The sequence below is a fragment of the Thermobia domestica genome, chromosome 9 (assembly GCF_964235325.1).
Source record: "Thermobia domestica chromosome 9, izTheDome1.hap1.1, whole genome shotgun sequence".
NCBI lineage: Eukaryota > Metazoa > Arthropoda > Insecta > Zygentoma > Lepismatidae > Thermobia > Thermobia domestica.
In genome coordinates this window covers 152,017,959-152,045,896 of record NC_137462.1, presented here as the reverse complement: position 1 = coordinate 152,045,896, position 27,938 = coordinate 152,017,959, and the positions used below count along the sequence as shown (strand labels likewise).

Genomic DNA, 27,938 nt, shown 5'->3' with positions numbered 1-27,938 from the left:
TTTTCTTTTCAGGTATGAAAAAATTTACAAATGCCTTATGATTCATTTCATCTTCTCATTGTTGCATACTCCACATTTTCAATCATCCCTAACCCCCTTTTTTTTCTTTTTTTTTTTCACATCAACATTTACAAATATATAATTATGTCATACTTTACAATTAACAGTAAAATTCTCTGATGTGAAGAATCCCGCCTCATAGGAAAAACATGTATATACATATACAAAATAAAGTTACATTTGTACATGGTTACTAGGATCTAAAGGTATAAATTCTACCTTCTAAAAAACTTACTATTTTGCCACAAATTTCTCTCAATAGATAAATACATCGTCACAATAACTTAAGTGTTTTAATTTAAAGTTAAATAAAATTTAATGATTTTAAAAAAATCCAAGTAATAAAACAAGAATTCTGTCCCTAATTTACGATCACATCAGGATAAAAAACAAAAGTTTGCAGAAGAAGGCAAAGTACAAGAATTGGGTTTCAGGCCATACTTTCTTTTAAGTTATTCCCCATCTGATACTAAATGTTCCTGCAGAGGAATGTTTCAGAGCCAACCTTTACACTAAGTGTAACATGTACTCCTTTTTCATTCATATGTTTTTCCAGCTGTTTGAACTCTTCCCTACCAATGTTACGACAATCTTGAATGTGAATTCGACATAAACTCTTACCTACAGAGAAAAGACGTATAACATGACTGGCTTGAAGATGCTCGCATTTTTCAACACGAAGAATGAGGAGATTTTCCCAACATGCTCCCGACGCACCATTTCGTAACGGTGGAATATTTTCACCACTCACAAACATAATACGCTTTGCACTTCCTCCAAGCAAATACTGCCATAGATGAGTTGGAATATTATGAACACCTCGAATACAAAGGATTTTTAGAAATGGCAATATCTGAGGTACAGAGGTGCTGATCGTCATTGGAGAGTAGCTAGTGCCTACTAGTCCTAAATATTCTAAATTTGGACACAAAGACAATATAAGTTCTAAGTCTATATCTAGCATACAGGTTAACTCTAAACGTTTCATTGTTTTCCCATGTTTTGTTAAGAACGTATACAGTTCCTGATTAATATTTTCATGAGAACTCATTCTCCACACACTCAGTTCCTCTACCCTCGGAAGATTATAAAAAGGATGAAGTAGAATTCCAGGAGTGATATCGTTGACTTTTAATCTTAGAATCTCAGCTTCTGGACACACTTGAGCTGCTAGAACTGCTGCATCGTGACTTGTAACATATGAAGGAAAATTTACAAATTCATTACGTCCATAAAAGGTCATGTCCAAATTTCTTAATTCATATTGCGGGAGTTCTTCAGTTTTTGTGGATCTATGCCGTAGATATAACGCAGGAACAACATATTCGTGACGTAGTATTCTAATTTTAGGACAATATTCCAATATACACTGAATATCGTCTACAGATAGATCTGTATCTGTTAAATATAACTCTGTAGGATACTCGTTATTGGCATCTAGAACACTTCTTGACGAGGTTAACATGTTCACAGAATAATACACTGGTGACCATATCCAGTTATACGCAACTAATCGAGGACTACTAACCAAAGATCGCCAAAGTTCAAAATTTCGAACAGCACGATAACAGAAAAACGACTCACAAATACATACTCTAGGAACAGATTTCACAAGGCACAAAATATCTGATACAGGTACACCATTATCACTTGGCAATACATATAACTGTTTCAGTTTATGACATCTTGCATGCAGGTAATTGAATAGCTTGTGATCAAACGAAATGATAGCCCTTTCGATATGGGGTGTCAAGAAGATCCTCCAATCAACTTCACTGTTTACGTACAGTTTCTTTATGAATGCAAAATCCATTAAATCTTCAACTATAGTGCCAGGCATTTTATCTAATGGCCATTCTTTACCAGGATTGCTGGTGTCACTTTTCAATTTTCTTAACTGTGGAACAGTAGCTGTCAAGCTTAAAAAATAAAGAGATGGGACGTTCTTTCCTGAAGGCATGCTGGGAAATACTGCAACTTGGTCCTATATTAAAAAGAAAGTAAGAAAATAAATTACACAGCATGTAATGTTATATAGTACTATATTTTTGCTTTAAAAACAAATACATAATTTAAAACGGCTAGAAAACTTACTACGACCAGCTCGTTTTAAATCTATTTCTCTATTTCTTTTATTAGAAAGGAAATAAGATTGGACAAAAACAGAAAGAAAAGGGGAGAAAGTTCGTAATTATTAAACTGAATGTAGTTAAGACCTTGCTTTGTTATACAGAAGGTCGGTCCACATTTATGGAAACGAAATGAAACGTCCGCCAGGGGCGCTAGAATCGCAGTCAGTAAGCACAGCAGAGTAATCACAAACCAGTTGTGTGGAGAAATCGGTAGCAGGAAGTGAAGTGCTCCGAATGTAAAATGCCTCAAAGTGACCCCATTTTGGGAGAGGTACATCACCGCTCTTTCCGACATCGGATACAGCTACAGTGCAATTGTGAAACAGTGTTTGTAAAAGAATTTCACGTTCGCCATTTCCAAGAAGGGTATTGGCAATGTATTCAAACTCAACAAAAATGCACAGCCAGAGGAAGCGGGTGTGCGCACAGTGGCACGAAAACAACACCCCCGTCCCAAACGTACAATGGATGTGCAAGTGCAGAAGTTGGTGACCCAGGAAAATCCGCCGCCTCAAAGAGACATTGCCAGGAGTGTTAGAAGATCCAAATCAACTGTGCATAGGATAATAAGCCAGGATTTACACCTGCAAGTGAAGCATAAGCCACGTGTTCACACACTCACAGCCAAACACAGCCGGGAACACAGGGTCTATTGCAAACGGCATTTAGCGGGTCACGTTAGACAAGGGCTGGATCTATTTGTCAAACTCCAAGCGGGTTCGAGCCATTTACTATCATCCCAAGGATGCCAAGGACCATGCCAATTGGGTCCGCACGTACCGCGAAAGTTTTGCCATCGGCTTCATGGTGGTTGTAGGTTTTTGCCATAAAGGGAAACTTCCCGTGTATAGAGTTGCACGAAATGTGAAAATTAACGCAGCATACTATCAACAACACGTTTTGGGGCCATTATACCGTCAGCATATTTCGTCGATGTATGGTGCTGAGGTGTCGAAAGTCTTAATTCATCAAGACAAAGCAGCCAGTCACACGGCCAGAACAACTGTGGCATACATGGCCCGCAAAGCGCGTAAAACTGGAATTCATGCTATCCCATATTCAGACATCCCTGTCAAGTCTCCCGATGCTGCACCAATGGACTTTTGTGCTTTCGGGTGTTTGAAGCGATCGATTTCCTTACGTCGCCCATGCACATTGACTGGCCTGTGGAAAGTTTGCAAGGAGGAGTGGTCCAAACTTGATCAGATTTCTCTGAACACAAGTCTACTCCAATGGGAACTTCGGTGTCGGGCTGTAGTTTGTGGTCAGGATCGTCATATCGAGCACAACCGCTGGCGGAAATACGGCTTTACGCCCTAGCGCAGGGGACACAAAATCGTGTCCATAAATGTGGACCAACCTTCTGTAGTTTGCAGCTACTAATTGTCTTCAACAAATAAAAATAGATGTTAACTATGCTTCTATGAAATACAGAGCAATACAATCTAGCTAATGTACATGTTGCAATTTTGAAATATTTGTTACCGAAGTTTTGAAGAAAAACATCCGAAGTAAACTAATAGAGATAAATAGAAGGAATCTTCATATTATTAAACAAAAATATTTCTCCCACAGTACATCTTATACTAAATGCATAAAGTATAGAAGAAAAAAATACAGATTGTAAGTCATCAACAAACAAAGTACCGTATTTTGTACACAGTTTGTCCACGGAGTAATCTATTTATTGTTTCAATGATAGCATATATCACATGCAACATTCCATGAACGTAGCTAATGTTTGTGTCATAGCAACTTCTACCGTCACAACAAAGATGGTCACACTTAAACAGCCTTGTGGAACACCATTTCCTTGCAAGAAACGGTCGGAGATTGTGGATACTAATCGGACTCGAAAGTATCGGTCTTCCTAGTAGAAAGAGGACCATACGGCCTTGTACTCTCCAAAGAAGTAGCTGATGTAAAATTTCATAATGCCAAGTGGTGTCATAATTCCGAAGATAAAAAAGATGTCGATCAGATGTTGGGGATGACGAAAAGCACCCTGGATTACACTCTCAAGATAAACAAGATAATTAGGAGTAAAACAGAAGTTAATTTTCAAATACCACACTAAGTGTGCACTGATAATTTTCTCCAGTAAGTTGCACAAGGCTAAGGAATTAGCCTATAACTAGAGGTGAATGTAGTCGATTTCTCAGGTTTCAAGATAGGAAGAATATAAGCTTCACGCCAGGTAGCAGGTAAGATCCATCAATCCAGATACAATTATGGAGGTCTAAAAGATGTTATTTGCCAATGGCAGTGGGAATTGTGAAGCATAGCATGATATATGGAGTCTGGTCCAGATGCAGTGTTCTTAATGTTAGTAAGAGCAGTGGTAAGTTCAACAATAGTAAAAGGCAAGTTGCAATCTTCATTATCTGGTGACGTAAAATATAAGGGTATACATTCTGCTCGTGTTTTAACTAGTATGAAGTCAGGCGTATAATGTGCCGAACTAGAAACTGCAATAAAATGCTAGCCCAATTCATTGGTAATCCGCTTGTGGTCAGTGATCAGTTCGTTTTGCACAAGGAGCGCAGAAACACCGACGAAAGTTGAATACACCTGAAGGCGACGAATTTTGGACCAAACAACATTCACTGAACTATCTGCTGTTAAACTGGAGACACAGTCGCGTTAACTACACCGTTTTCTTTGTTTGATCAAGTTGCGTGGTCTGGCGAAGGCGGCGAAATTAAGCAAATTGTCAGCAGCAGGAGCAAGATTAAAACTATGAAGTGTTTGGCGTCGTACAAGAATATCTTGACATATGTCTTCCAACCATCAAGGAACAGCACTTTTTGGTGGAGCTTCCCTAACACTGGAATCGAGACATTAGTAGAATCGAAGTAGTTGCCAGACTTCTGTGAAAGGCCTCAAGGTACTCATCAAAAGAAAAACTGGGGTCTGATATAAAGTCAAAGCTGCCAGAAAACTGTCTCCACTCTGCGCCGCAGAGATTGTCACGAGACAAATGAATAAATTGTAAAGGAGGTAGCCAAATAAGAATGATTGGAAAGTGATTGTGCCATACAAATCATAGTAGACACGCTACTGAAGGTTAACTGCAAGTCGTGAGCTACAGACAGAAAGATCCGGATGCGAATACGATCCTGTAACAGTGGTAAAATGTGTTACAGACTGCCGTCGTTCAGTAAGAGACAAATTCTTACAGAACAAATACATATTGGGTGATATGCATAAAGATGAGTAATTACTAGTGAGTACAATCTCACCTCTCGAATGAGATTAATCTACAAGTAAGTTCTTGCTCATAAATCGTATGCATAAAAAGAACGAACAGCAAATGAGATTGTTCTCACTGTGACATGCAGTTCCGTCTCATGTAAACTCGGCTTTGATGACGTTTCACACAAAAATGACGTAACGAAGGTGGGGTTGTTTATTTTCTTTCCTTTTCTAAATCAGGAATTCACAAGTGTGCGCAAGTGAAAACATGTGAGTAAAACTAAAATCAGTAGCGTTATTTATCCAGCACAAAAGAACGATTTTTGTTTTCTGTTGGAACTGATGGATTAAACTATGGTTACTTTCATTTGAATATTCCAGCAATATAAAACAGTGACAACACTATACGGCCGCAACTCTGTTTCAAGTTTGAGGAGCCAATTTATATTGGACAACATAAAAAACGGAACACTTTTGCATTTGTGATGGAGAAGGAAATTGGAAATGCTAACTCATCCAATGATGTTAGGCGTTTCAGGGGATTTTGAAAAAAAAAATGCTATATCGGTTTCCAGAAAACATCTAGAAGAGATTAAAGAACGGGAGTCAAAGTTTTAAAATAAGGAGAAAAACTTTGGGTAGCTACAAAATTATAAGATATAGAAAAAAAGGTCAATCTTGTTCCTCATAAAAAGTTACATTTAATTACACATAGAGAATACTAGAGCGCACATGTTGAAATCGGAAGTAGAGGGATTACCGGTGACCTTAAGATCGTGTCCACTATGAATTGCTAAAGAACAAGTAGTAGTTTCTCCCTACATCATCATGTATTTATTTTTTAACATGTTATTTTTTATTTATTGTACTTATTTATAATTGCGAGTGCAACGTGTATGAGGCACTGTGCTGTTTCTCTAACTATTCCAGCTTCAATTTTCTGCAACAAACGTTGTTCAATACTAACAAAGAAACTCATAAGGATAACAAGTGTCTCATAAGGATAACAAGTCAAAATGAAAGGAGAAAAAAAAGTAACTTTCTCTGCTTACATGCAGTAGGACTTCTTCATTCGAATCATTTTCATACCAGTTGAGAAAATTCATTGGATGTTCAGCTAGTTTCGTGATAAGAATGTGTATGCGGTCCACTACCCCTATAGCGTCGGGAAACGTATATTTTTTACACCATACAGTTTTCGCATCCTAAAGCGCTGAAGCGGTTGAGGGGAATTTTATCCATTGTTCAGGTTTACGTTTAGTTTTTGCAACTTCCCATATAGTTCTTGATACTGTCGACTGATGAATGCCAACATCTGCAACGCCAGTTTGAGAATATAAAGTAAGAAAACTCTCATCTTCTTCTCATTATTCAGAACTTCACCTCCGGTTTTCAGTAAATCCCCAAGAAAATGCTGTGCCATCCATTGTACATTTTGTTTTTTAAATCTCTAAAGACGTTTATAGTCATGCATATCAGTCTCTCTCCGAACTTTGTACACTGTTCTTCTTGACCTCATATCCATAAATTCAGCTATTTCGATCCACTCTTACACACTGTGAGACAGGTGTAAGATTAATCTCAGCTAGTTGAGATTATACTCAACTTTACGCATACAAAAAATGAGAAATCACAGTGTAATTCGTAAGTTCCAAACATTTACTCAAGCGGCCTGAGATTAAACTCAAATGACTTAATGTTGTCTCAAATTTTATGCATACGACCTTGAGATTAATCTCAAAATATTGAGCAAAGAGTCAGATCTCACTTTTATGCATATTACCCACTGACTTTACAGAACATGATCCGAGTATATCTAATGACCAATATAAGAGTACAGATATAAGTCCAGCTTTAATGTCAAAAATGGCTGATTTTCCCAGACACGTACAGGAACAGGAAATAATAATAATAATAATAATAATAATAATAATAATAATAATAATAATAATAATAATAATAATAATAATAATAATAATAATAAATCTGCAAAAACTTGAATTTGGAGGGTGGCCACCGAATTCCAAACTTGGACACTATGGGAAGCGAGAATTGTAACCGATAGCCCATGCCCATTAGCCAAATCAAGAAATACAACGGGGTATGGTGAAGAAATAATTAATCAACATTATGGAAAGGACTTACAAAAATCTTAATCCAGAAGTGGAACGAGAACGGTCGATGACTATGATAAAAATATATAATCAGTGAAAGTTTTGTAAAACACATGAAAATAGGTCTGAACACTCAGAAGAACTGGAAATTTGTCAAATGACGCTCTTCACTGTATTTTGATTTTTTTTTTAAATCGTCATGCAGGAACTTTATTTTATCTTTCTGTGTGCATACGTATTTTTCCTGGTAGATAAATTACTCCATTTTACACAGTAAGGTGAATTTTATGATGTACGTCGATGCTTCACTTTTCAGCTGATACACTTCTATATAAAGTCCTTTCTGTATATGGTTTATTAACGTCTTATAACGGCTCAGGCTTATTACATCTAAATTGCTACTTTCAAGAAGCACTGGAGATACATTCCAGTCGCCCCTATTACATACGCTCACCCAGTATCTACGACGAGCCCTCATTCCCGCCATTTCTATGTTTGGTCGCTTTATTACATATTTCAGTAGGGTGGTCCTTATTTCTCGAGTTGTATATATCTGAGACCGCACCCCTTATTTTTTTCCTTTTAATGAGAAAAGTGTCCTGTGTGAACTTGACGACTTCGTTATGACGACGAGAAATGGTGCCGCAAAGACATTTTAATCTTTGTAGGAATACGATTTAGAAAACAGTAGTTTCCTATGTTGCTCAATAGATGGCAATCCACTCACAAGTTTAGATTCTTGTATTTAGTTCTGTTGTATATGTAATTTAGAGCAGATTTATGAACAAAATTAAATCGGAAGTAATAAATAAGTATCAAACAATTATTTCTTTTACAATTATTTACAACTAAATCGTTCTCTCCTTTGTTTTTAGTTACAACTGTTATTATAACTAAAATAACTTTAGACTATTTATAATATATATATATTTGAGTTTTTTTTCCCCATTTCGTATTTGTAGTCTTTTGATATGATAATGTGATCGTTATTTTCAGGAGATTGAAGTTTCCTTGTGGGTCTCGTATCATCACGTGTGATTAAATAAGCAAAGTGACCATTATGTGTATGATGCCTAGTGAATACAGTTACCGCAGTGGTATTTACTTCGTTGGTAACATGAGTTAAGATATATTGGGTTCTGCCCAACAGACAAGTACTTAGCGTATTTTTATAACTTGCGAACGGTGAAATAACCTTTAAGAAAGAGTACTCGGTCAGCTGTTCGTGAAACAGAAATGTTTTGGTCTAAAGCAAGAATACCGATCAAGGACACTCGCAACAATCTCAATAAGCTCATTGGATTGTACGAAATGTGGCGTCTGTTTCAAATATCATGTATAAGAAATAGTGAAGGGAATAAGAGACAAGACACATATTTTTTAGATATGTTAGACGATTTATTTCATATAGCGCATGCAAATGCTTTAGACTTAATACAAATTCAGGACAAGGAATTCCGTATATCTCAAAGGCAAAAAGGACGCTCTGAAATTATGGTTGGTAGGAACATTTGTCTAGCTCGTAAAGAAGAAAGAGTAGAAAATTGAGTAAAGCTTGAAACGTCTCGCAAACAGAAATATACAGAGGAACAGTGTAAAGTGAGTGAATTGGGTGAATCGTCGATTATTAATTCAGGTGGTAAAGACGAACATGTATGCCAAACAGAAAAAACAATTCCAATGGAAGACGTAAATTCTGATGAGGTAGTGACAGGATCTTCGAGAACAAGAGGGAGATGACGTTTCATTATTCCACGACTCGTTGCGGCTCTTGATCGCAATAAAATGATTGATAGAGCTCCATACACATATTAATCGCAACATCATTGGCATTAGAACACAACTGAACGTATCAATGAAGCTTGTATCTTCCACCGTGTATCTTGAATAACCAGAATTATGTGAAGTTGTTAGGCATATATTTAGATACAAAATTAAACTGGGCAGTTCACACTCAGGAACTACGCAAAAAAACTCGCTCGTGTTCTTTACGTATTGCGGAAATTAAAAAGGTCTGTAAGTAAGGAAATGATGATTTCAGTATATTATGCTCTTTTTCACTCTCATTTATTGTATGGTAATTTACTATGGGGAAACTCTGCAGGTGCAAAGGACGTATTCAAATGGCAAAAGAAGGCATTACGTTGTATTAAAGGTGTACCTGATACTGAGTCCTGTAGGAATATTTTCAAAGAATACCAAATCATGACAGTTCCCTCAATAAATATTTATTATAGTTTAATTTATATTAAGGAAAACCAAACTAGTTATAATTTGCGATCTAACGTGCACAATTATAATACAAGGTACAAAGATAATTTAGAAACGCCGTCTGTCAGATTATGCAAGACGCAGCAAAATTTTAAATATAATGCAATAAAACTGTTCAACTTGTTACCTTTACATGTACGTAATTTGGAAAACAAGCAGTTTGTTAAACACATTAGTAATATATTAATAGAGTATTGTATATATAGTATTACGGAATTTGAGGAATGCATTTGTAATCAATAAAATGTAAATAGCTGGTAAAAATGTGAGGGTAAAGTTCCGTAGACGACATACTTCCTTAAAGGATTCAAACATGGTAGCAGTAATCAACTAAACCTGCAATTACCTAATCTACTACTACTATCGCTACTGTTACCATTGCTATTGCTACTACGGACCTTCACCCAAATTTGAAAGATGTAATTCAATAGAAAGCTTAACCCTAATAATGGTAATAATGGGCTTTTTGTTTATTGATATGTGGTAGTGCCAACAATGTAAATATGAAGTATATTTATTCTATGAAGTATATATGTAGTAATACTTCTATGAAGTAATTATGAAGTATATATGTAAATATGAAGTATGTAAATATGAAGAATGCAAATTGTGTTATAACTGTTAGTAATAGTTTCAATTAGTTATTAACTGTCAATTAGTAATAGCCATAGTTTCTTTTTTTGTTACATTTCAATAATTTTTACAATTTAAATACTATTCTGGACGAAGTCTATTGCAACTATGTTGTCTAATGACTAATAAAGTATTCTATTCTATTCTATTCTATTCTATTGTATTCTTCTTGAACAGAAATTGGAAAAAAATCTTTTGTATCTTTCGTGTAGGCATCACAGTTTTGAATTGATATTAAAGTGTGTATTTGAAGAATGTGTTCCAGTTTCTTTCTGTCCAGAGGTTCCAAGTTTTAAGCGTTTCCAGAAAGATTGGCCAACATTTCAACACAATCATTTTGTTACAGAAATTTCTGATCGAAGTGTCAATTCAGTTCTCTGCAACACGAAGGAAGATAATGCTAGTTTTTGCTGTTCAAAATTTGGAAATGGAGCATTGCAGAGAAGATTACAGAGAACTTTTGTAGTTTACAGTAATTTTTCTACGAAGTACGCCTCCACGAGGTATTTTTTTTCCGTTTCCATGGCGTTGTGCATCAGGGAAGGTGGATGGGAAAAGCCTTATATTGCTTAAAAATATTCTCTTCCGTAATCAGTTTAAATTAAGTGAGCGGGAAGGAGGAGGACTGCGTCAAGTGTGCATTTTTCTTGTTCTATTTTATGTACAAGCTTAATTGATTTGTCCCAGTGCATCTTGTGCACCACATCAAGATTTACAATTTTTGAAATCTTCAAACGTACAAAGTCATGAACTCTGATGTCTCGAGAGTGGCTTTGTCGAAGTTTTCCTGGCATCTTTGGTACCTCTCAGAGGAACGTACGGCACTTTCATTTCTTGACGCGAATGTCAGTAATGAACAAAAGCAAAAAATGGCAGAAAAATTTAAAAATGGTGAAAGTTCATATAAAACGATGAAACGATTTGAACTGCACGCTAGTGAAGTAGGTGGTATTGAAGGAAAAGAAATTGCTGATTTTCTGACAGGAAACACGAAGTTCTTTGAAAGCTTTCGGATTTCTATAGGTTTTTTGAACCTTGATCGGTTTGCTGGTCGACAAATGATGAATTTCTTTTCTGGAAAAAAGTAGTTGATAAATCGTATGTTACAAATGACGCAGCCGAAAGAGCGTAAACTTAATGAAAGATTACAATGCAGTTCTAACTAGAAATGAAGAACAGAAGCAATTCCTTTTGCAAGTGGTCCAAGACTATACAAACTCGTATCCATGATGTGGAAAAGCTACGTTGTGTAAAAAGCAAGTTATCATTAAGTCGATCTACATTTCTCCATTTTTTAAATATCACCCACTATCACTTTTATTGTACTTACTAGCTGATTGATTAATAACTAATGTAAATTTTATTTAAGAAGCAAGTGGCACGAGAAAGAGATCTAAATATCTTTTCCACAGTGGTTCATAACGCTATGTATTACTATAATTACTATATATACGGAAGATGATTATGATGATGATAGCTTGTTGTCTGATAACGAACCGACTGTATTTGAACACCAGTTAATTCTGAATTACGGAGGAAAACTTTATATTGTTCTATTTACATTTGTGATAACTATTATACGTTTATTGACAAATAGTAAATCGAGTGCCACTGAAATTCAAATGGATTTTTCATTTTCAGAAATCAAGTGCTTTGCAGCACGGGTTAATGTTCATGGATTTTTGTGAAATTTTGTGTATGATGTTTTTATTACCAAAGAAAAACAAATACGGGGTGCGGCGGAAGAAATTCGAAAATTTCTTTTTTTCCCATATACCTGAAGACCACCCTAATATATCAGTTTACTTGATAGTCTAGGAAAGAAATGCCTTTTCTTTTTTATTTAAACAAAAATTCAAATTCAAAAGATAGAATCCTCTCATGATTCCCTTCGCAATCCTGACTGATTAATCTTGTTTAAGGTAGTCCAATTATGAGCAAACATTGCTGTCAGGAAAGAAAGGAAAAAATAAGCAGCCATATGCCTTACTTCATCTATTTGCGTTGATCTTTTTTTTTTTCCCTACCATTCATAATGGATAGAAACAATCACAAAAATGGATACTTCCTGAAAGCTCAGATCTTGTATATTAACAATAAACTTAGCAAGAAATCTCACTATACTTGTTTCCTTCATCTGAAATAAATTAATAAATAAAAGGTGAGGAGGACCGCGCTAAACTATCGTTTCTATTTTTACATTACTTAGAAATGAGATAGTATGGTAGGAAAAGGGTTGATCCTATGAGGTTGATCTTGTATCCACCAACTGCCTAAGATTCAAACCCCGGTTGTAGTTATGAAGCTACGTTAATATTAGTTTTTGTCTCTTATAACTTTGGTGTTGCATAAGAATGCAAAACAGAAATTAAAATTCAAACCCTTTCTTAATCCTCGGAAACCCAATGGGGTACTTTGTACCACCACACTTTCAAAGAGTGCGGCCAACAACGCACTAGCCTGAAGTCCCAATTTCATCTCCCCATGAATTTGCACAAACTTAAGTGCAAGCGGTAGCTTACAATGCGTAGAACATGCCTGTGAAGGAACCAGAGTGGTCAGATGAACCATTCCTGCGACATCGCGTTCCAAAGGTGTGGGATGCCACGAGATGGCGCCAGTATCGAGGCGCAGCTGCAAGATAGCCTCTTCACGCCTCTAGGGTATTTGTATAAAGTATAAAGCTAATACGTTATAGAAGTCACACACAAACACAAGGCGAAGACAGGTAGAGCGGCAATCATTGTCTACTACTGTACGTGCGAGTCTGGAGCACGTACAGTAGGATGTTGTTCAGACGTGGCAACTATTATTTGGTACTTCCGTTACGGCCACAACCATGAGTTTGTTGTACCCGGTCATCGATTGTTCAACGTTTCTCTTCGCATTGAAAATGCTTCCGATGATGAGGACGTTTCTGATTTGAGTTTCATAAACTAAAGTAGCACGTCGATCTTAACCTCGATGCAGGCGCCTTCGTAGAATCATACACCCCTGGAACGCGATATCTCAGGAACGGCGCATCTGACCACTCTGGTTCCTTTACAGACGTGTTCTACGCATCGGAAGCTATCGATTGCAACTACGTTCGGGCAAATTCATGGGGTGATGAAATTGGGGCTAAACTGGCCGCACTCTTTGCTTCTGTTTCCTCAATTTTTCTGCGATTTTGGCTGTTCTTTCTCTAGTTGAATACTTTTCGCATTGCTACATTTTCTACATAAAAGCTTCGGTGAACGACATTAATTATTGAAATAACCGGAAATTTGTGCTACTGCGGTCCAAAATGTACCACTGCGAGCTTTCTAAAAGTATTCAAGTATTCTTCTTTTTTAAAAAGATGACTCTGCTCTTTGTGATATCAGTAAGATTTTATTTACCAGCAATGCAAACATTTGAGAACTTCACAAAATTTAATGTAAGTGGATGTTTCCTTCAATTTTTTTTTTGCACTTTTGTTTCTTAGAGTTTGCTTTTCTAGGTCCATGCATTTATTTATTCGACAAAATCCCTTATCATAATAATCTTAATTCTCTTTTTGCTTTTCAAAATATTATATCATATTGTTTGAATTTATTGATACTATCAATAAAAGCTGTGCACGCAAACAAAATAATAATTTTAATGCTTTTCCTCCAATATTAATGTAAAAAATAAGTTGGGGTACAAAATGTACCACACTGGGCTTTCGCGAAACAAAAGGAGCTTGGTATACCGAGGGTTAAACGAAATCGTGCCAACAAAATTATGATGGATCTTTTTAATTCTTTTTTTTTTTCTTTCTTCCGAAAGACCCTTTTGAATAAAACTTCCACCAAGTGCGAACTACCCATTGTGGATTTTTTTTTTTTTTTTAAATCAGAAATGACTTATGTTACGTATACTATACGATTGTATAATGAGACTTACGAAGTATGAACAAAATCGCCTGAGTTGTATTTGATAAACATTTTTCGTGAAAAAGCCACCATCAAGAATACTACGTCCTTCAATTTTTTTTCTTCTTAAATTTTTGAAGGCAGGAAATAGACCCTATTTAGAGAATGTTACACTTAAAATTTAGTCCGGATAATCTGCAGGCGAGTATACATACATATAAACAGGAATAATAAAAAGATCTGTAAAATTCTTCATTATATATAAAAATGATTAAAATGAGTATTAGCATTAAAGTATAAGAACATATTAAAGACTAAGTGAAAACATAGCTAATTCTACTTTGTCACAATATTTATAGGGAAGTGAATACAATAGAAAGTATAAATATTACACAATGAAAAAAAGAAAAAAATACACACATAAACGAAAAGGATTCTATCTGAAGCTGTCGATATTCTCATGAACAAATCATATCAAAAAATTTGGATAAGGGAAAGCTTAACAAATATTGGTTCAATATGTCAACGTGCAAATAGCACTATAATTTGTGTTTACAAACAAGCTTTATCCTAACGTCAGGACAATTTTAACTGACATAGTTATTTCAAATTTATATGAACGACTGTTTTCCGTTTGGTAGGAAGAAGAATGAAACGTTAAAACAAATATATGAAATAAAATGAAATTTGGCCTCGTGTCCGATTATGCCCTTCAGGTTAAAGAGGACGGAAGAATAATGAAAGTAAATGATTATGAAAGAATTGGTGGAATGAGAATGTGGATGAAAATCCGAGAAAAGACGCGGACACGATGTTGTTTACCACAAACTAGCGTGGCTAGGAATCGAAATGATATGAAATGAGATCTTTAAGTTTTACGTTCCATGATTATATCGGTTAGGTTAAGAAGACTGTGACGATGAGAAATGAATTAAATTGTGAAATGAAGAAAGTGGGCGAAACGAAAGAACCCCGAGAAATCCCACGAATCCGGTATTTGTCCACCACAGAGCTCACGTGGCGCAAGTTGGGATCGAACCAAGGACCCCATGCACCCAGGTAAACGCTCTGCCACTGAGCCATCGCGGCCCCTGGCTAGGAATCAAATTAGGGACTGGACTTCTCGTACCAGGTGAACGCTCTTCTACTGCGTCACCATGCCCCCATGTGGAAATGAATAAATAAAAAATCACACGGTGTAAAGATTTTTTTTCGATAATAAAGACAAACATTTGCTTTTGAAACAAAAACCAGGCAACTTACTAAAAGGAAAGAAAACAATCTGCAACTGTTCAAGTGCCAATCGAGGGAAGTGAGAGAGATCACTGAACAGTCAAAATTCTTTTTTCTTTTGAGCGGAGAGGTGAGTGGCAGCTTTTTCTAGAACCATTATTACTGGTTTAATGTCAACTCGTATGGACAAATCCTAATGGATTGGATCAAGGTTCGATAGAAATGTGGGGCATATAAAAAACCTGTCTTCACTCGTGTTCCATTAACTAGTGAGTGAAACCTGAACATCCTTTGCGGATAAGTGTTCTCTTCACCAGTAAACTTTAAAGGTGAGTTACCTGAAGATTTTTTTTTTTTTTTTTTTTTTTTTTTCATGTCACCCAGCTCCGTTATACTGAAGAAGTCAAAGAGTTGCTGGATCAATAATTTCTGGGATTGGTCGGCGGAAACACATCGAGTAGAAACTTCATTTACTAGATCTCACACTCCTTGACTTTTACATTTGTGAAGTCTGAAAGGCATCGCGCAAAAGCAATACGTACAACATTTTCACATCCCCAGTGCATGTCTCGACTTACTGACTTCGTTCTATGGATTGGAGAAAAAAATAACAAAAACTTGCTTTGTATGTCACGCAAAATGACCGACAGATTAAGCATATGCTGTAGGATCTTCGACAGTAACAGCTTCTCCCTTAATAATCGAAATTACTGAAGTAAATCGAAGATGGTCTCCTAATGCTCAAGCCTTCATCAGCTAGATCGTTTCACCCCCATTACCATATCCAATATGTAATCTCTCCAATTGTTTTTAAATTATAACTATGTTTCTACATTTTTTACCTCGCTCTGTAATATATAGTTGCCAATGAAATTAGTAGCCCTCCCCGCTGGTCTAGTGACTAGCGCATATGCTTTTGTTGCACGCTGTTCTAGGTAGGAGGGTACAAAAAATTTAAATTCATAATAATTGACTTTCATTAATCATCGTCTGCTTTAGCCTAAAGGGCATAACTGTGGAACGTTAGACTAAATTTAATTTCGCTTATATTACTTGACGGAATCCTTCTCTTTCCTTAATAAATCTCTTGATGATTGGAGCGCTGTCTTTTACGTTTCGCAGACCATTAGAATTTCGGCATAGAAGAAAATGTCCCGTTTGGTCAAATTTTAAAAATCATTTACTCTAGGACAAGTTTCCACACATAAAAAGCCTAGGTAGTTAACCCTAATATCTATACGTTCTCTGTACATATAGAAAAAAAGACCATCCATCTTAGACTACTTGTTTCCGCATTTTCTCCAATACATTGTTTATTCGACAAATATATATTTAATAAAGTTTATTTCTTTCTCTAGCAGACAAAACGGGCTATTTTTTTTTCCTTAAAGATAAAACAAAACTAGCACCAGATTTCTTGTTAATTACAAGTAATCAAATAAAGGCTAAAATCAATTTCTTATCTTCTGATCTCCATATGCTCTTTGGTGTAGGTGTTCGGACAAAATTTTGATACTTTTTTTTTAGTTTCTGTCTGACTGGTCCAAGTATTCATTCCAAATTGTAGTTCTTATATATAGCTGTACTATAGCTGTATATAGTGGTATTAGAGTATTCATATGCTAAAAATATCAATTGGTAAACAAAATACCATTGATCGATCTAGTGATCACGGCACCAATCTTAGGGCAGCAATTCCAATGTGTACTGTTCAATTTGGATGTACTTTTCTGAGGAAAATTGTGAGTTGGTGAATTTTTGAAAATGTTGAAACTTGCCAGCAAAAGCAACGCATTTTAGAGAAGTGAAGATAAAGAGTTGTTCCTGTTATCTCCAAATTCATAAAATAGACTTAGCTAAAAGATTTTTAGAAAAATGTCATTCATCGAGATGCTTTCGAGTTTTGCAATAATGGGCAATTCTCTATAGAAAATACTAATAATAAAATATATAATAGGGTTCTATTACATGAATACCAAAACGTTTAGGTCATCGATTAAATAAATAAATAAATACATAAATAGGTAAAGTAATGCGCAACAACTATTTATAGAAATTTTTAAGAACAATAATCACAACCAAGAAGCTGGGAATAATCGATCTATCAACGGATGAAACAAGGGATAGCCTAAACGTTACTGCAAAAGACCGTTTGATAAGATAAATCTGTAAATGGTGATCTAAAAAGTGGTAAGGAAACGAGATCGGCGTACCATACTGTCTCAGTTAAACAACGTTTGCTGCAACAATAAATGGATATTCAAATCGAAAACGAACTTCTTAATTACTTAGAAGAAAATGCAAATAAGCAATATTCGACATTTAGGCAATATAGAAACAGTAAAACAAATTTTATATTTTCACTAATCGCCTATGTGATCCCTATGGGAATACTTATTGTTAATGATCATGTGCAATATACTTTCAGAAAAATTCTTTCCTCATCCTCGGTCCCTGTAGAACTTTTGATGCGAACAGTTATACATGGAAGATTTGGCAAAACAATTTCTTTCCTCTTATTTTCTCGTCGTTTGTTTATTTTACTTAAGATTGTCAAAAATCAGAAATTAATTAGAAGTATAACCTGACCAGGATAGCTGTGCGGTTTTGGAAGGGTGGCGTTGCTGTTGTGTTTACATCAGTTTCTTGGCAAGCGCGGTGGGACAGGGGAGCGGAGAGTTTCACTTTGCAGTGTATCCAACGTTTTTTTAAAGTTGCAATTTAGATGTTATCCATAGTCTAATCTCTTTACACTTAATAAAAAACGCCATAACTTATGTATGTATTGTAGTAAACCATTCCTGCAGTAATGCAGATGTATTGTGAATAGTGATTTATGAATGGAAATTACCAATTTAAGAACAACATAGCACAGTTGACAATTCAGTGAGCTTCTACCGTGTATTAAGCAGATTGTATAAAAATTGATTACGTTTTATTCGATTTCATTATAAAACAGTAGCAGCCTGTAAAACGCAGAAATGACAATGTCAGTGACTAAAAGATTAATTTTGGGTTGATAGCTTAGAGTTTTGCGCAATATCTTGTAATTGTAAGTTTAAATCAAGTTAAGGTTAAGGCTCATGATGCTGCTGTTTAAGTGTATGTTTATCTATTGACAAATAAATTATTTTTTCGAATTTTAGCCAGGGAGGAATCTCGAAACGTTTCCTCTCGAGATCTGTGAAAGTCCTTTCCGCTGGTCTATTGGCCAGCGTATGTGCTTTTATTGTATGTGGTTTTGGGTTTGACTCCCATTGAGGGAACAAAATTTAATTTTACAATCCTTCACTTTCCTTAATCATCTGTCTCCTCGAGCATAAACAACATAATCATGGGACGTTAAAAGAAAGAAATTTCATTTTTTTGTTCGAGAAATCTGAACCCTTGGGGAGAAAAGGAGGTGAAGAAATTTTTCCTTCATTTTTTAAAGATTTATGGGATTGGATAGCTTGCCTTTAAGTATTGATTTGCACAATTTGGTTCAGTGCACCCTTCTTTTAGGATGATTATAGAAATCCAGCCCTTTGGTAGAGTTCGAATATAAATATTGATAAAAAATCAGCGTATGTGTAGTGTAAGAGTATCATTGCTTCAGCACACAATAAATTTTATTTATGTGCAAAGAAATTACCTCTGGACTAACTCTGAATTTCTCTCAGGTTTTAGCTATCATGTGACAAAGAATTAAATCTACTAACTGTTTTCACACACAATATGATTTTGAAACTTGGGAGCCTAGTGTTATATTTGTGTCTGTAGTATATAATAATGCTGATACGTTATTCTGTTGAACATCTTAAAGGCATTTGTCGATTGACTTCAAAGGACTGAGTTTAGCTCGTAAACACAAGTTGCCTATAGTTCGAACATATCAGATGTACGGTCTTGTTTAATAAACCTGCTCCTCCCTGTCCTCTATCTGAAAAGCCCTATATTGTTATTCACATATGAAATTCAAAGGCAAAGTCAATCGTCATTATTCAGTTGTATTTTTATTTCAAGTGTAAGTATTAAAATGCGCTACGCATGGTTGGAAGAGGTTGGGTGGCTTTTTAAAAAAATACTGAACTAACATTGGCACTCATCTTCTTTATAAATTGATGTAAGAAATAGCCGATTAATTTTCAAGCAAATTACTTCATCACCGGTATCTTTGAACAATGAGATAACAATGGAAGACAAACTTCGTTCTTTTCAAACTTGATTCTTTGAAAAACTTATGAAAGTGGTTTTGTTATTCAAATACATATTCGCTCTAATCAATTTCAGAAGTAACATTAATCTTAGAATAACGTAATGGCTGTAAGTTACCCTGAAAATTTATTTTGTATGTTTTCTTTTTTACGTAATTCAGAGATTTTGTCTGAATTTTACTGGAGTTATAAGGAACCTTCAATTATCAGGCACCCCATTTTAATCGCTCCCCCTCCGCCGTCAATGCAACACTTCTAACCGTCTCCCCAGGAGTCCTGGGTCCACCCCTGATTGAGATGGTACATAAAAATAACTTTGTCTAATCTCTGTCATTATTTAGCATGGTTTAGTATTTTTTTTTTTTTTTTTTAAAAAAAACGATATTTCTACCACATTTAGAAAACTTTATTTGAAAGTTTTCAAAATGTGGCAGAAATATTTTTTTTTTTTTAAATTACTAAACCATGCTAAATAATGACAGAGATTAGACAAAATTATGTACCATCTCAATCAGGGGGTGGACCCAGGACCCCTGGGGAGACGGTTAGGAGTATGGCGGTGAAACATTATCAGTTCTCTCTCTCACCAAACTTTCGAAGTACATCCGAATATGATGTTAATGCAAAAGAATTTTCTTACTCAAGAACCCCAATCGCTCCGCCCCTGACTTGAGCATATGCGTGAAGTGGTTTATTACGAACAAGACAGAAAGAACTGTGATAGATTGATCACAAGTAGTCCGGTTAGAAACACTGCTGCTTGCATTTTAGTTCCAAAACCGTCCGCCCGCACTCGTTCGCTGGTTGTGTTATAACAGGTTTTCCACTTATTTGGCGAGCAGGAATTACCTGACTTTTCCAGGTCACGATTTACAAATTTTCATGTCTATATATATAAGACGTAAGAAAGCAATCAAATTTCTCCCGATAGATTCTTCATCTACTATGCGTACATGTATATAGTGAGTATATAAGAGAAACGTTATGCAAAACAACCTCTACCAAATAGCCGGTAAATCAAAATGACAAACGAGTTCTAAGTAGTAAACATTCGTACTTAAAATTTCGAGGTTTTCCCCCCGATTTTCTAGATCGGTGGGAACTCTGAGTAAGTATTAACCTATCAAGAAACATGGAAAGATCTCTCATCAATCACAGGAATTATTTTGTAGATCGCACCTTGCTAAGTGGAGTTTCGTAAGTCATATGCAAAGGTGAGAACATATATATTAAAAAAAAAAAAAAAAGCCGTGGTGGCTCAGTTGCAGAGCGCTCACCTCTGATGCATGAAGCCCTTGGTTTGATCCTAGCCAAGGGCCAAGTAAACTTTGTGATGGACAAACACCGTATGCGTGGATTTTCTCAGGGATCTACAGTTTCCTTCCACTTTTTAAATTCCACTATTATCATCCATCTCATCATCACAATCTCCCTTAGTGTCGGCGCATAATCGTGGGACTTTAAAAAAAATCAAGAAACAGATGACAATAATTAAGAAAGATAATGCTGTGGTGTCTAAGCATCTGTACAATTCCAAATACAGAATTCAAAATGTTAAGATGCTGCATCGGCATCATTTTAAGAAGCGTGCTTAAAAGTATTTTACATAAGGAAAAAAATGTCTGAATTAAATACAAAGAAAGACCAGTTGAACAGGGAATGGAATACTGTCGTGTGCATTTACAGCAATAAAAAGTACTGTTAAGATTACCTACGTAATTTATTCATGATTATAACACAAATATTTTGTTAAAAAGTACTACATATCGCCTGTTATTTCAAAAGTGACATAACTCAAAATTTCTAACTTTTGAGAAGAAGCGTTCGAAAGTTTTGAAATGCATTGAAAAAGACTTGGCGCAAGAACGACACAAGTTCTCTAGCGCACGGTTTTGGAAGCACATTTGTGAAATTTTTACCAAAGATAGACATCAAGATTAGCTTTCTTTATCTGCCCGCAAGTCAATAAGGGTGATTTTTGAGTTATGTCACTCTTGAAATAAATAGGCGAATCCCGAAGAAAAAATTCTACTTATGAATTGGGAGCTTGAAAATGTAAATACAGAAAATAGCAGATGGTAGACTACATATTCACAACTGGAGTCATTCCTGTTATAATTTAAGTGCTGAATTTGCTTAAATGAAACTATAACATGTGTTAATGTTCTTTTTACTATTTTAGATGGTTATAAATGTGGTTACTACATCTAAAAATAATAACTTGTGATAAACAAACTAGTTTACCAGTTACCAAAGAATCAGTGAAATTAATCTCTTTTTATTTTCTTTATACGCTGCAAGTTTTGCTCTCTTTTAAGTTTAGTAGTTATTCTCAAGTTCGACAAGCTTCCCTTTTAAGGATTAGCATTTTTATTGTACAGTCCGCAGCAAAAAAACCTGCAACATGAGCAAGTAAGTTTATTGTGAAACGACGAAGTTTCTTGTTCCAAAATGAATGTGCAGGGGAGGACGCCGAGATTTCTCCTGGTGCCACTTAAACGTTATGTTGATTGCATGCGCTGTTAGGCGTAGTTTCACAATAAACTTACACGCTCATGTTGCAGGTTTTTTGCAGCGGACTGTACACTGTACTTTATGGAAATATTCGACAATATTACATAACAAGGCAAAATTGATCAAATCACTAAATATACAAAATATTAATAATACTTGTGTAAGGCATAATATTTTCGGCGATGCGACAATGTCGAAATTGTTAACAAATTTTATTTTTACACATTCAGTGCTCTCGTCAATTTTGTTTTAGTAATACTGAAGGATTAGCAATGAAACAATACAGGAATAAGAAAAAGAGCATGTAAATTTGCAAATACTCACTGTCCAACAATAGGGAATAAGTCCAACAATGGGGAATAAGCTTCCTTTAAAATACGAGGTCCATGCCGAAAGTTTTTTGATACTAAAATTCGAACAGCGTTACTGTACTGAAACTTATCACGTTTAAAAGTGTATGTCTTGTAGTAGTGAAAGGTATAACTGCAAGACTGCAGGTTTGCTTGTTTGAAAATTAAAGAATGGAAGCATAAATTAATATGAGCCTGCAGCCGGCAACAATGGAGCTCGAGCGAAGTGACTTTCGTGCAATGATCGCTTAGAGAAGTATTTCAGTGACACGTGCAACCGTTTTTAATTGGTTTTCGAACTTTCAAAGTGGCCGACAAAGTCTAATAGATGAGCCTCGCTCCAGGCGATCTAGCACCGCAGTTACAGATAAAAATGTTGTAGAAGTAAGAAATGTGAAGGAGGATCGTCATATCACATACGAAGAAATTCGGTCAATCTTGAAGATTGGATCAACTGCAGCTGAGTTCATATGAAAGATTATCTAGGAGTTTCCAGGCTTTACAATCATTGGGTCCGATATGTGCTTATGCCTGAGCAAAAAAAGATCGCATGGAATGGTGCCAATATAAGCTTAACGGATTTTCGCAGGGGCAAAGTAAAAACAATTGTAATATCGTCACAAATGATGAAACGTGGATTTACAACTGTAACGTCGAAACAACTGAATCCACAGTATGGTGTTTTCAAAATGAAACTCCAGTTTCCAAAGTAAGAAGAGCACGGAGCATGGGTGAAGTTATTGTGGCATCTATTTTCTCTAAGACCGGCCATGTAGTAACTATATAGTCAGATGATCGATGTACAGTGATAGTAGAGTTATACGTTTTTTATTGCCTTCCAATTGTCTTTGAAGCTTGGAGATCTGCCCACTGAAAGTCTTCACTGTCTCACTTTCTTCTTCATCACGACAATATACTGCCACACATAACAGCGAAAACTTTGGAGTTTCTACAGGAAAGTAGTCTGCATCCTACCGCACCCGCCTTATTCTCCAGATTCAATTCCGTATGCCTTTTTCTTTCCCCAAAAACTCAAGAAAAAGCTTTGAGGACGCCGCTTTCAAACATGTGAAGAGACTATCGCAGCGTACTATAATGAAATTTCTGATATTTCAAAACGAATTTTTAAAAAGATTTGACTCGTGACTTTTAAAAATGCAAAAGTGTATTGATGCTTGTGGGGACTATTTGGAGAAATTGTAAAAGATTTTGTGAAAAAAAATTGATTTTTCAAAGAGAATCTAAAAAATTTCGGCATACTCCTGTATATTACAGATAATTCAAAATAAATTTGTCAAGAGTGAAAATATGAGAGAGAGTACTTAAATTTTACCTGTCCCGCTTTGTATTGCCTAAATTATTGCTTAAATGTCTAATAATATCTATTTTATGCATTTTCTTCAAAACCAAGATTATATTGAGGTTATTTCAACGTGTGTTTAGGTTTCTTGTTTCAAAAAAGTTTCCTTCAGTTCCAAGAAACATGAACATAACAGGTAACTAGAGCTACCTTTGTGCCGCGAATAATACCTTACTATTCGTGACTTACCTCGATCAACTCTGTGACTTCAGCCATCACCACATTCACTTGTACAACTTGATATTTAGTTACTCATTATTAAAGATGTTAGCTTAATTCTTATGAGAACACAAGAATTTCCTGAAGAAGAAAAGGGACATTCGATAAACTGGCATACTTCGTCAATCCAACATTGTTATGTCTTACTCATGCCAGTGAAGAAGTCTCCAGCTTTTCAAAATAGCCAGATTTTTTAAAAGTTATTTAGGCTTATTCAAACTTTAATTTTTAACATTTAACAGGAATGAGGGTTAGGAGCATCGATTTGTCTTTAGAAAGTCATGTTTCTTTTGAAGACTGAATTTCTTGCGGGAGGGTTGATCTTTCCTTTAAAAATTTAAGAAGTTCATACGTACAACAAATTACTAATACCCTACGAGCTAAGGAAGGACGCTTACAAATAAATAAATAAATAAACAAACAAATAAATAAATAAATAAATAAAAAGAATAGTTTACGTCCCGTTCGCATTTTTTTCCAACATTCCTTCACCCAATCATAAAAGAAAACTTTCATTGAGCAAAGAAAGAAAAAAAAATGATAGTAATTTCAAATCAGGAAACGAACTTCACAAGAATTTAATCACGTGAAGATTTAAAAATTCGTTACAAAGGGTAACCACATATTTTGTTTCTTATAAGCGTGAAGGAAGGACACATAATTACCAAATATGATCGTGTGCCTGTGTAGGAATTATAGGAGTAGTAAGTGATATAACCACATCGTTGTTTTATTTTACGAAGCAACAACATAAATAATGAATAATTATATATCAAGTGACAGAGGCGGATCTGTTGGTGACCAAGATCACATAGCTGATCGAAATGATTCACGAATAGTAAGACAGTCTCCGTGGTACAGACGTAGATTTACTGTTTTTTATGTAATATGTGCCCTATAGTTTCAATCAGTAAATAAACAAATAGGCAGGTTAAGGTCAGGGTCATGAAAATACTATTACCTTGTCTCCTGGTCTAGTGACTATCGCGTGTGCCTTTGGTGTGTAAGATTCAGGGTTCGATTCCTGGTGGAAGCGCACTGTAATTAATCATCTATTCTCTTAGGCTAAAGAGCATAACCGCCAGACGTTAAACTAAAATTCTCTTTCATATCAAACTGCGGGCGATGATTGAATGTGAAGCATATCCTCACCTACATCATACTCCTCTAGTCTATAGTAGCGTTGCATTCCACGCTGAAGAAAATGGCTTCTTTTTTAAAGAACGGATTTAGCCCAGGGATTGCCTTGTTATCGGTTGTACAATGGTATGTATATGCTCTTAAGTAAATAAAGAAAGGAAGAAACTATTTTCTTATTTTCAAGATGTCACAGAAAGAAGGATCTATGAGAATCAAATTAAGAGAATATACGAAGGAATTATGTTGCTATGTATTTACAACAAATAGATCGGCACTATATTGGAAATTATGTGAAAAAAAATATTCCGCTACACAATTCAGAAACTGCTAAATAAAAATTTGCTTCACAAGAAAAGTAAAAATTATGTGAACCAAACCTAGGTGTACTTCCTACGTTGTTTCTCATCGTCAGTCCCAGTTGCCTGTACATTCGAAAAAAAATGAAATGAAATCTTTGAGTTTTACGTCCCACGTTTATGCCGGTTAGCTAAAGGAGACGGTGATGATTAGTGATGAATGAAATGGTGGAATGAAGCAAGTGGGAGAAAACGGAAGAACCCCGAGAAAACCCATGCACACGGTGTTTGTCCACTACAAAGTTCACTTGGCGGGCGCTGGGATCGAACCCGGGACCCCATGCACCGGAGGTGAACGCTCTACCACTGAGCCACCGCGGCCCCTGACTTGTACATTCGAATCCACAGAAACAAACATTCCTTTGTAGAAAGTAAAGAGTATCTCCCTCAGGTGTTTTTTGTTGACGTACACATGTAAACAGATACGGATTGAGTAAACATTGCATAAAAATATACATAGACGAGGGCATTAGTGCTGTTTCGCAGGACCACACAAAAATCGAAAAAAATCCACTTTATTTGTTTAGATTACATTACAGCACGTTAGGTTGCGTTACATTAGGTTAGGTTAAGTTCAATTACAAGTCAAAACAAAGGCGTGCAAACTTTTACAGGTTGAAATACAAAATTATCATTTGCGTATAAATACAATGCGAAAAACACAAACCGACCTGTGCTAGGTCGCTACTAAAAAGCACAAATGCTATCTAACCAAGTCAGAGCAGGATGAAGGTTGTGGACCTGAAGAAAGCACCCGCGTCAACGACGGTGAGTACGTGTATAAGTGAGTGTAATGAAAACTGGTTGGTCTTGGCAATGATGTGAGGGATTGAGTATAGTCCGCCTCCGCACCCCCATTGATTTTTAACGAATCATAGTGATCCTAACGATTCGTATTATTTCATAATGAATCGGAATCGCATGTTATAAAGATTTAAACGTAAATCTTCTGGTAAGGAAACTTTAGTATAAGTAGTAGTAGTGGTGGTAGTTAGTAGGAATAATAGTAGTAGTACTAGTAGTAGGAACGGGTTAGAAGCCCCGCAGGGATTCGTTAGGTTGTTCTCGATATAAGTAGTAATACCGGTGGTGGTGGTGGTGGTAGTAGTAACAGTAGTGTAGTAGTAGTAGTGGTGGTGGTGGTGACTCTTCCAGTTCCGGTGACAAAGAACTGGGGGAAGCGGGGTATTCACAAGCTGATGTGAGTTTCAATAGTTCGTGTCATGGTTTCATATTACTGTACACTGTGCACAAATACACCGTCGTAGTGGCGAACTAGCAGATTACGATACACCGTCGTTATTTTTGTATAATTCTATAAAATTCAGACACGACAGGTCACAACCTTGACATATACGCGCTATTTGCATCACTAAATCATAACAAGTGTACCTCTGCCAAATACCGACAGTCCCTTTCGCTTCCACATACAGTGCTGTTTAAATCACAGAAAACAGCTTACAATTTCAACCATCTTCATAACTATTCCCCTCACCTGATTTTTACTCACCCTTCCTCACAAATCAAAATAAGATCTCGAATTCACCCCATAATTGTCCCAAAGTTTCCGGCAATACAGTACATAACTCTTGTCGAGTGTTAGTGGGAAATCACTGAAAAACTTGAGTTTCCGAAGAGAAGAGGCAAAAAAAAGTCCTTTGTGTCGATTTCTGGAAACCTCTCTTGAAAAATGTACAGAAAAATAGTGAAATAAGTTTCATTTCTAAATACCCGCTTCAATAGTTCTGTACAATATCACGGAACTTCAACTTTCATTACTTTTTATTATTATTATTATTATTATTATTATTATTATTATTTTCGACAGCTGCACAAACATGAAATACTTAGGTCCAATGCTCAGTACTCAATTTATCCATAAATTTCCAAATTATAGTGTTTTAAAACTTAGCCTGGAGCAATGATTTATTGTATTATAATATACATGCATTCAAAGTGTCATGATAATGTATTGACTTCGTTCTATATTTTAAAATTTGTACATTTTTCTTCGTACATCTGTCACAAAGTAATTAATAGTTTGATTGATTTGATGGATTAACACTTACAGCCTAATTTTATCCTGGTCAAACATAATACTAATGAATTTTAAGAACACGTCACCTTACCTGAATATTACTTCTGATTTGTTTACTCTAAAACGCAATGTTATGTTATAAATTACGAATTCAAACGTCAAATTGAATTGTACCTAAACATTTTGCACTAGAACTTTCGACACAGCTGATGAGCAGAAGAAACTATTTTCGCTATGCATTTGTTTTTG

The 27,938-nt window shown here is 35.7% G+C and overlaps 1 protein-coding gene across 1 annotated transcript; it reads right to left on the bottom strand.

Moving 5' to 3' along the window:
• On the bottom strand, positions 1–27,938 carry LOC145695107 (uncharacterized). Its single transcript, XM_081772007.1, has 2 exons — positions 27,781–27,938; positions 1–2,044 (listed from the first exon to the last, which is right to left on the bottom strand). The coding sequence occupies exon 2, from the start codon at positions 2,018–2,020 to the stop codon at positions 530–532; it is 1,491 nt and encodes a 496-aa protein (XP_081628133.1). The 5' UTR covers positions 2,021–2,044; positions 27,781–27,938; the 3' UTR covers positions 1–529.